The following is an 11,197-nucleotide window of genomic DNA, read 5'->3' as shown; positions in this document are numbered from 1 at the left end:
CCTTCTTTCCTTTCTCGTTATTTCTCTAGCGACTATGCCGATACCACCATCTATAGAATTAGGGCCCCTCTTCCTAATGAGAGGATTGTACTTTCTAATCCCCCTCCGACAGGTCTAATAGACGCCTAATAGGGGCGTAGCTTAGTCTTTTTTGTCAAGCAGTGTGACCTAGGGCTGACCTTCCCCTTCACGCCCTTCTTCATCGAGGTCTTCCATCACTTTAGGGTGACTCCTCAGATGCTCTCTCCAAACTCCATCTTGTTCATTTGTTGCTTCGAGTATATTTGTTTGTGTTGGGTTTTGCCCTCTCCATCGAGTTATTCTATACCTTCTTTCATTTAGTTCGGTCCAATAATGGGTTTTACTACTTTGGTTCTCGAGCTGGGTTATCTATATTTGCGAGGTATAAGGACTCAATCAAAGGCTGGACTGATGCTTTTATGGTAATCGAGTTGAAAGAAAGCTCAAGGATTAGCTGGGATGTCGATCTTTCTTGGGGGGAAATTCCCCAGGGCTATAATGACTTTCCAGATTAACCCTAATGGACCAAATATGCCTCCTTCGACTGACCTCTGCATCAAGGAAGTACAATTTTGAGAATTGTATGTTTATGTCCAGCCTTCGAGACTGTCAGGAAGTTGGTATTGTTATTTCTCTATTTTTCTTTCTTGTCATGTTTTTTCTCTTGTGGCTCTGAATTTTAACTGGGTTGGTGTTTCTTTTTTCAGCTTCTACTGTGTCCATAGATAAGATCAGACTGCCCAAGAATTTTACCTTATCCCGGAAGGGTATGAAGGCGACCCTAGCGACCTTCAAGGCCAACAAGTCCGTGGTCGATGTGACTTGCGAGGTTTTCCACACCATTGACTCTACACCCGCAACTCGCCGTGCTACTCCTGCCTTAGCACCTTCCCGGGCTCTGGTGCCTATTGCCGGGGGCTCTCGCTCCTCCGCGTCTAGGACTTCTATCCCCGCTAAAGCCCAAGCTTCAATCTAGACTCCCCCTGGTCCCAAGAAAGCCATCAGGGAGCCCATTGCACCCAATGAGTCTGTGGGAAGCAACTCGGAAGAAGGCATCAGAGCGGCTCTTTTGGATATCCCGCCTATCCAGGCCATGGGGGCCGTCATAATTGGGGGCCAGGCTGCCAAGCGAGCCCGAACTGCCGAGACTACAATTGAGGGCAGGACTGCTAAACGCACTTACACTTCTGAACCCATAAAGGCAACCCCCTCTCCTTCAGCCAACAAAGGGAAGAAAGTAGTGGAGCACCTAGCGTCTGCCCCAGACACGAGCTGTTAAGTGCTGCCGAGGTGACTGCTGAGTCTACTCTGCCTTCTATGGCTGAGATGCTGCGTGAGAAGATGTTTGGGGGGTCTCTGATGTTTTTGATCCCCGCTTCCTCGTTCTCACCAGCCATCTGGCCTACTCTACTAAATAGTAGGCTACCTTCAGTTTACGGTCTTAGGAGGACCTAAGGGATAGCGTAAGAGAAATGCTCCTCATGGTAAAGTCGTCTGCTTTCCTTAAATGCATTTCTATTTTTTAGTCTCTTTGTAACTTTTTTTGCTACCTTTCCTTGACAGGTGTTGGATGTGTTTATAGAGATTGATGCTTGAGACCAGTCCCTCCAGAGCTCAATGGACCAATGTATTGCTGAAGCGCACCGTGAGGAGAACATTGTGGTCACTGGTGAGGCCTGCGGACATATCATCGAATTTCAGAATCAGATCAAGGACCACACAAAACGACTGGGAGACATGAAGGAAGAGGTCGGCAGTGCTTCTCAACGGGCTTCTGTGGCAGAGTCTCAGCGAGACAAAGTCTGAGCGCAATTGTTTGCTTTGAAGGAGTCATGCCGCCAGCATAATAAGGCAAGGGCTCAGCGCGATGAGACTTTAGCCCATGCTGCTGTCCTCCAACAAAAGCTTAATAAACACATTGAGGATCTGAAAAGTATGGCTTCCGAGACGGAGGAGTCTCGCGTTCAGCAACAACTCCATTGAGAGATTTTTGTCATGGAGGAAAGGTGTACTTTATAATAATACTTAAATTATTTTTGCATTTAATTTTTAAATTTATTAATACTAATTTAATTTTGATAGGGGTAAATTGGAGTGAGTATTGAATTAAATTAATTGAAAATTTTGATTTTATTTTTCTTTTAAAAAATTTTGATTATTTCAGTTTGATTTAATTTTAAACACAAAAAAATTAATAAAATCAAATTGAAATAAATAATAATATTTTTTTAATAATATAAAGATATTAAATCATAATCAATATCTTAACTAAATTTTAAAACAGGAAATAAAAAAGTCTATTAAAGTTAACCGATCAAAATTATTAACTCATTACATAAGCAAGCTGAGAATGCATCCTTATTGTAAGTTAAAAAAATAGGTTGGTTTTATATGGGCCTTACGTCCAGCTTTTGCCAAGCCCACAATTTTGCATAAACCACATCGCAGCCTAATGTTCTAACGTATAAACGGTGTCGTTAAGCCTTTCCTTCCCATAAAAGGACTAAACTTTTCATTCTAGGGTTTCTATCCGCAGGGTTTCCATCCGCAGCTTAGAGCCTGTAGCCTCCGAGCTCCGAAGTCGTGAAAATGGTACTGTCTCCCTCTTTTGCGTCTCATGTATGAACTTAGATCTATGCTTGTTATATTCTGATATGGCGTGTGTGATTGTAGCCGTCACACAAGACCTTCATCATCAAGAAGAAGCTGGCGAAGAAGATGAGGCAGAACAGGCCCATCCCTCACTGGATCCGGATGAGAACCGATAACACGATCAGGTACATAATGTTCTTCGATTCTTGGGTTTTTGTGGCATTGGATATGTTCTTCAATGCTGATTTTTTTGGGGGGTATTCTTTATGCAGGTACAACGCGAAGCGCAGGCACTGGCGCCGCACTAAGCTAGGGTTTTGAGGTGGAAGAGCTGATTTAAGTTTGAACTCTTATGAATTGTTATTATTTTTAAGTTTGATTTGGCAAGACTTGAAACTAGAAATTACGTTTTGGAACTTCTAGAGGAGTTGTTTAGAAGGGATTTTTTATGATATTGTTGTTCAATTTTCAGTTTATTTTGATATTCGAATTGATGGTTTAGGTTTTGTTCTTCTTTAATTTCGTCTTCTTATGCATTTTTGTTGATGGTTTCATCTGGTTGTGATGCCTGTTGAACTTACTTTATACTTGAAGGAATTATGATATTTAATATTGTGGTTTTGGAAGAAAAGCTGTTTCCACATACTGAAGGTATCTTGTTTTTAGCATCTTTGCAGTTTTTGGAGTAGCAGTCAGATGTTACTGTTTCAGGTGTCTAAGAATGTGCTTGTAGGAAAACTTTATTTCCACTTGCGGAGGATAGAAAATAAGTTATTTAATTGATTTATGGGGCTAGAAGAGGTCCTTATAGATAGCTTTAGTGGACAGGTGTAATAGTGGAAAATTTTCTGGTGAATTGGGTGTAAGACTATGTATCCTAGGAAGTTTTTGGAGGCAAGGAATGTGTTTTGGATGGCAGTGGGACCTTTTCTACTAAGGGAATGCTTAGTAAAGGCAAACTTGCAGAGCTTATTCTTTGAAATTCCAATGCATCCAGTTATATATTCTATTGATCAATGGTAAGTTCCATTTATCATGTAGGGTTGGGTTGGATGTAGTCAATGAGGATTAATAGCTTGATGATCACAAAAAATATTGATCTGTTGGGAACTTTTCTGGTATTTGTAGATGGAGAAGAGATTAGCCAAGTTGATGGGAAAGGATCCTTTTAGCTGTGTGCGAGAGTGAATTTTCTTGAATAGTTTGTGGTGGGTGAAAGTTTGTGGAGAGGGGTTTTCTCGCTGTCTCAACATGTTGATGATTTTCGTTTATTTCCCTAATTTGGTGATTTGACAGTCTCTTTTTTTTGTTAAATTCGCTGGAGTCTGGAGAACTCCAGAACAATAGGAGTCTACTGTTTATTTTATCAAATTCGTTGCTTAGCATAAATTTGTTTTAATATTAAATTATTATTTAGTACTGTAGAAAAAAGATGTTAGTATTGTAATTTTAATTAGACACTTTAGTTTGTTAAAATTACATGGATAAATAGTACGAATAATAAAATTGAAGTACTTAATTATATCAAAATTTAAAGTAAAAATAAGTTGATTAGTTTAATTTAAACTTAATTTTAGAATATAATTTTAAGAAATATGAATAGTTAACTTGTCAAAGTGTAACTGTGCAAAGACTTGATAGTTATTTACCTTTTTGGTTTGGTTGCTTTTTCGCAAATGGTTTGGTTGCTTTTTAAGTATTCATAATTCCACTTACCAAATGGTTTGGTTGATTTTTCGCCAATGTGGTGTGTTAAGGTGCGAAAAAAAGGAAAGAAAAAGAAAAATAAGGTAAATTGTGCAACGACAGGCCAAAATTCGAAAATTTTGATCTTAGAATTTTGAAATTCATTGTAAATATGCATTATTGGACAGCATTTTAAATTTAGTATATCGACTTCTCATAGATTATATTGGGTGCTTAAATTGTTGGGAAAAAAAAATGTTACTAGTTCATCTACTGCTTAGCACACTGGATTATGTTAGTAAATGTGTTGCTAAATTACTTCACATTGGATTTTGAATATTTCTCAACAATTTTTTTCTAAAAAAAGAGAACATGTTCTAAGTGGTACGTGTATTGAGGTGCCTCATTTGCAATTGTTATACAATTTATATGTCGGTTAATGTTGGCTATAAAGCCCGATTTATTGTAATACATATCCTTAACACGAAACTCTATCAGGTTATAAAATTTCTTTTTTTTTTTATTAAAAAAAATCATATATTAATATTCTTAAAAGTGGTGACATATTTTGTTTCACTTCCATAAAATTTTAAAATGCAATTAAAAAGGGGAAAAAAAAATCTAAAAAGACACCACGCCCTAAAAAAAAGGTTGGTGATAGAAATTAAAGCAAGAAATTCAGTAGAATAAAAATAAAAAATGGTTAAATAATTTGACAATGTATGTAAATGAGTCAAAAAGGAAGAATCAATAATTGACTACCTTCAGTTTTGAGTTGGCATCCTAATTTTCCTACTAGCAGCCGGAGACTTTGCCAAGCCACAAAAGCAACACGACAACACCCGAACTGCTCGAGCTTTCACTGCTTCCTTTACACAGATTTGTTATAAAAGCAAACTACATCTCAACAATTGACTGCCTTCTTCTAATCTTATTCAGATACAATCTCTCCTCTTTATCCCTTCTTAGGTTGTCTCTATTTAACTTGACCTATGGGCTATGGCAATGCAATAGAGGCCCCCTCTATGCTAAGCTCTCTGTATTCATATTGAGAAAATTACTAACTTTTCTAGGTGCTTTCTAATTATTCGTTCTCGTTTGAGCTTTTCTTGTGTTTAATTATGGTGGACATTTCCTTGAAACACATGAAAAATGAGAATGTTGATTTTGTAAAGATTTTCCTTTAATATTTACACGTAAAAAAATATGAGCTAGTGAGAGTAATTTTACCATTACACCAAGCCATCCTTTGCTTTTTATATGTATGTGTGTGTGAGGAGATGAATTGATGCCATTCATAAAGGTTTAGAACCATAATTTTAGTCCTCAAAATGATTCTACTAATAAGCCAAAGCTTAGTGATTCTTTTGAGCCATATATGAAATTCATTGTATAAATTATTAATTCTCTATTATTTTATAAAAAATACTTTTACCTTTTCTAACATTTAAAACGCTCATAAAAATTAGTAAATTAAAAAAATTTTCCCAAAGAAAAAAATTAAATCAGTTTTAATGAAAATACCTTTTATTTTTAAAAGAGAGCCATTTCATGAATTTTAACAGTTGTCATTTATTTGTAATATTATAATTAAGCAATGAAAAATTAGTTTTCTTAAAAATTAATTTCATGAAAAATATTTTTTTATAATGTCTTTCCTACCTACAAACTATTTTCCAAAAACAAATGGAATCTAAATGTTGTATTTATATGTGTGGTTGTGTAGGAGAAAAACCCTGTTGAAGAAGTATTTCAACAGCTGAAATGTACAAAAGAGGCGTTAACTCCAGATGAAGGTGAGAAGAGACTTCAAATCTTTGGGCCTAACAAGCTTGAAGAATAAAGGAGAACAAATTCCGCAAGTTTTTGGGTTTCATGTGGAATCCAATATCATGGGTTATGGAGTCGGCTGCTATTATGGCTATTGTTTTGGCAAGTGGAGGAGGCAAGCCACCAAATTGGCAAGATTTCCTTGGAATTTTAGTATTGCTTCTCATGAACTCCACCATTAGCTTAATTGAAGAAAATTATGCAGGAAATGCTGCTGCTGCTTTAATGGCTGGTCTAGCCACTAAAACGAAAGTACATTCTTTCTGTGTTTGTTGTTTTGCTCGACCAATTGCTTCTTCATTTTGTTAGCAACTCATGTAATGTGTTCATTCTGTAGGTAATAAGGGATGGAAAATGGAGTGAACAAAAAGCATCAATTTTGGTCCCAGAAGACTTGATTAGCATCAAGTTAGGGGATTTCATCCCTGCTGATGCTCGTTCATGGAAGCAGATCCACTTAAGACACAGCTCTATTTATTTGCACGCGAATACGAAATGATGAATTTAATCTGCAATTGATTTTTTGTCTAAGTCCCGTGCGCGTTCTAAGTCCTGTGCGCGTGAGTCTTGCTTCTATTACTTGCTCTTTACAAGTTCAATTACAAAAAATCATTTATAAATTAAAGGTTCTCTTACTTGCTCTTTTGCAAGATCAATAATAAAAAATTATTTATAAATTAAAAAAAATATTTATATTTTCTCCATGTGAGACAATTCTTTTGAGATATAACTTTTACGACCCAACTTGTAAATAAGGTGAGATTGAGATTGAGGCTGTGTATTGGAACTGGTGTTCATACCTTCTTTGGCAAAGCAGGTCACTTAGTTGACAACACTAATAATGTTGGTCATTTTCAGCAGGTATATCATTATTTGCTTCATTTTTTACTGCAAGCAATCTATATATATTGTTTTGTCAATCTCACTTGAGGCTCAATTTATTGTTAGGTGTTGACTGCCATTGGTAACTTCTGTATATGCTCAATTGCTACAGGCATGATAATTGAAATTGTAGTCATGTACCCAATTCAGCACAGGAACTTTAGAGAGGGTATTAACACCTTTTTGGTACTTCTCATTGGAGGTATCCCAATTGCCATGTCTACGGTCTTGTCGGTGACAATGGCTATTGGGTATCACCGTTTGTCGCAACAAGGTGCCATCACCAAGAGAATGACTGCCATTGAAGAAATGGTAGTGATAAGACTGGTACTCTCACCCTTAACAAGCTTTACAGTCGATAAGAACCTCATTGAGGTCTGTGATTTTTGCCAAGTCTTTCAAGAGGACCAAAGAACATAAAATGTTGTATGATACTGTTGGTGATTGCAGGTGTTTGCTAATGACATGGACAAGGACACTGTTGTATTACTTGCTGCTAGAGCTTCTAGAATTGAAAACCAGGATGCCATTGGTGCTTCAATCGTTGGGATGCTGCGAGATCTTAAGGAGGTGGTTGTTCAATTCTATATGAACACTAGTGATTATGTTAATCCATATTTTCTTATTATAAGATAAATGTTTTTCTAATGAGCTTTTTAGGCAAGAGCAGGATTTACAGAGGTGAATTTTTTGCCTTTCAATCCTGTGGACGCACAGCGATCACTTACATTGATAGTAATGCCTATTGGCATAGATGCAATAAGGGAGACCCTGAGCAGGTGGATTTTTCAGTATTGCATTTCAAGATTAACCCTTAATGAGACAATACTAAACAAGTATTCAAATGCTAGATCATTGACCTATGTGAGCTCACGGGGGAGATGAAGATAAAGGCCCATGAAATCATTGACAACTTTGCCGAGCGTGGCCTTCTTTCTCTTGCTGTTGCTCGTCAGGTAGATACTAATTTGGTGTATATACTGAGGTAGGTAAGAGTTATTTGGTTATAACGTGCTTTTCCTTTCTGTTGTTCAAAAGATTATTCCAGAGAAGACCAAGGAAAGTACTGGAGGACCATGGGAGTTTGTGGGTCTATTGCCTGTGATTTATCCTTCAAGGCATGACAGTGCAGGGACTATTCGTCGAGCCCTCACCAAGGTTAAGATGATAACTGGTGACCAACTTGCTATTGGTAAAGAGACTAGTCGAAGGCTAGGCATGGGCAGTAACATGTACCCAGCGTCCTCCCTTCTTGGTGATAATAAGGATGAGTCAATTGCTAGCATTCCAGTGCATGAGCTCATTAAGCAGGCTGATGGATTTGCTGGAGTCTTTCCTGGTAATGAGATTCCAATTTAGATTTCCTAATTACAAAAAATATACTATGGTGTGAATGATTCCCCTGCATTAAAGAAGGCAGACATTGGTATAGCTGTAGCAGCTGCAACTGATGCCGCTAGGAGTGCTTCAGACATTGTTTTGACAGAAGCAGGATTAAGTGTAATTGTTAGAGCTGTAAAGCAGAGCCATCTTTCAGAGAATGAAGAACTACACAATCTATGTTGTTTCTATTACAATCCGTACTGTAATGGGATTCATGCTTGTTGCACTTATCTGGAAATTCGAGTTCTCGCCATTCATGGTCTTAATCATAGCTATTCTCAATGACGGTACCATTATGACCATCTCCAAAGATAGAGTCAAGCCATCTCCTATGCCTGATTCATGGAAGCTCAAGGAAATTTTTGCCACAGGCATTGTTCTTGGAGCTTAACTAGCAATCATGACTGATATTCTTTTACCATGTTCATGACACTGACTTCTTCCCAGTAAGTGGACTACTCTTAAAGCAAACAGAAAATAGTAGAAATTTGCTCAGTCTTTTGAGTTATCAAGAATAACAATTTGATCTCTTTATTTTAGAAATTAGATGATTTAGTCCCTTGATTCTTCAATAATACTCTTAGGTTCTTCTAGCCATTACTTTGTGAAACTAAATTACTATTTAATCATTGTTATTCTTGATTTTGAGTTATCAAAATCACTAGACCTAACTCCGAGCGAGACCAAAACAAACTTGGGGAAAAGGATGTGGAGGCTCAGATCCGCCTTTCATCAGACAAGAAAAAGGAACACAATGGCTGAGGCTGCAAAAAAGAAGCTCCCTATGAAGTCAGGCAAAGCCATCTCCATAGAATACCTCGATATCGCCATGCCAAACAATCAAAGCGTCCTTTAACGTCCGATTTTCGCACTCACAAATAAAATCATCACAGCCTCTTCCTATTCCGTTTCGCAAATTAAGCAGCAGCAGCAGAGGCAAAAAAAGAAAAAGAAAAAAAAAGAAAATGATGATGATGAAAAAGATATATATATATATACACATACGAACAGATAGGGCGGTTGATTTTACAGAAACGGCAGAGAAATCATCGGCTCCGCAGTCATTCGGAGAGGGAGGCGACCGCCCTACCAAGAAAACCCATCAGCCTCTCCGAGAGCAAAGCCTCATTCTTAAACTAATGAGTGCTTGATCCCTGCATGTGATTCATCTTCCCCTTATAATGGCCTCTTCTTTCCGTTTCATTCCCAAATTACCCTTGTAGGTGCAAATGGTGGTAATTTTCACTCAGGTCACTGAATTTAAATTACTGTACCATTATTATAGTTACTAAACTTTCATTTATTTTATAAAAATTATTACTTCCATTTATTTCATAAAAATTATTTTTTTTTGAATCAAATTTCATAAAAATTATTAACTTTTAAATTTTTTTCTGAAATAGCTAATTCAATAAATTTTCAATTGGTTTTTTGACATAACACACACGTATGATTTAAAATTTTTTATAAAAGAGTACCTCTCCACATCAGATAATATAGTTTTTTTTGCTGCATGTAGCTCTAGGGTCATCTGCACTAAAACTCTCACATCTCCAGCATGTAGCTCTAGGGTCACCCATACTACAACTCTCGTATCTTTTTAGCAAACTAAAAAACTTTCTCACCTTACCTCCTCTCTCTACACCAACCATGAACAATCCCAAAAGTGTACCCAGCCAAGCACCACTCTCTATGCAGCAGTGGAAGAAGAAGCAGCACTTTAACTTTTCCCGAATTTACGTTCTGGATGATCCGTAATTCATTTTTTCGGGAATTCGAACTACAATCTGCGGATGAATTCTTTGTTAACGGAGGAAGATTAGACCCATTATAAGAAACGAAGTTAAGCAGTACAGATAAACAGGTCCAAATCTGACGTGGCTGTGTCGAAACGATAGATAAAGTGGAAGGACGAGAGGAAAAGCAATAAAAAAAGTGAGTATACATACTTAAATGTTCACTATTCATTAAAATTTGTGATGGATAGGTAAAACGTGAATTACCTGAAAGAGATAAAAAAGTAAAACATTTAAGTAACCCCAGCCCAGCTGAAATAGCAATAGGCGACTTATAATCAAACTAATTAATCAGCCCACAGATTTATTGATGAGCAAGAAGCCACCACGCAACACCAAACCACTAATTTTCCAGGAGGAATGACTTACAACGATCAACCGAGTGGGACTCTAGACCAGTTATTTTTATTATTTTCATTTTATGAGATCCTTTAATTATATATTTTTTTTATTAAATCGAATCAAATCAATTCAAATTTAATAATAAATAATGAACAAACTTCAAATTGCACATCCATAACACCCTTATAAATAACATAAAAATTATAAATAATCGATTATGATTCATAAAATTTAACATAATCAATGAATATGATATATCATGTTCAAACGGTGATGTATTTTTCACTATGAGGGTAATCTTCTGATCAAATAGAGAAATGTTCCTTCACCAATTAGACACAGCACATTTTTCCTTATACAAGCAAACAATCCTTCTCTATACATCTATTTCTAGAAAAGGTTTTGTATTTAGACATATTTGTGGGTTATACATTTACATGGTGGTGCCCAAAGTGCACGACAAAAAATGGGTTTATATTTACTTGGCTTACATAACAATCTGCCATTAATGTATAGGCACAAAATTCTCAGCTTTGCAGGGGGCAAAAAATCTCACATCAATTTTGTTTCGCTTTAAAGTATGCGTCTGTTATGTTTTAAGTACCAAAGTGAAAAAGAGAGATATCTTTAGAGACAAATGCACACCAATAAACACAAGCAAGCTT

The 11,197-nt window shown here is 36.7% G+C and overlaps 1 protein-coding gene and 1 pseudogene across 1 annotated transcript; both read left to right on the top strand.

Moving 5' to 3' along the window:
- The first annotated feature begins 2,472 nt into the window (after window positions 1–2,472).
- On the top strand, window positions 2,473–3,132 carry LOC110631206 (60S ribosomal protein L39). The gene is made up of 3 exons (XM_021778951.2): window positions 2,473–2,613; window positions 2,695–2,798; window positions 2,886–3,132. Exons 1-3 carry the CDS (start codon window positions 2,611–2,613, stop codon window positions 2,932–2,934), a joined length of 156 nt encoding a protein of 51 aa, XP_021634643.1. The 5' UTR covers window positions 2,473–2,610; the 3' UTR covers window positions 2,935–3,132.
- A 3,002-nt stretch (window positions 3,133–6,134) lies between these two features.
- On the top strand, window positions 6,135–8,991 carry LOC110631179 (annotated as a pseudogene).
- The last annotated feature ends 2,206 nt before the right edge of the window (window positions 8,992–11,197 follow it).

This window comes from Manihot esculenta, chromosome 14 (genome assembly GCF_001659605.2).
Source record: "Manihot esculenta cultivar AM560-2 chromosome 14, M.esculenta_v8, whole genome shotgun sequence".
Taxonomy (NCBI): domain Eukaryota; kingdom Viridiplantae; phylum Streptophyta; class Magnoliopsida; order Malpighiales; family Euphorbiaceae; genus Manihot; species Manihot esculenta.
Note: the sequence above shows the minus strand (reverse complement) of the source record. Positions and strands in the feature narration are given on the sequence as shown.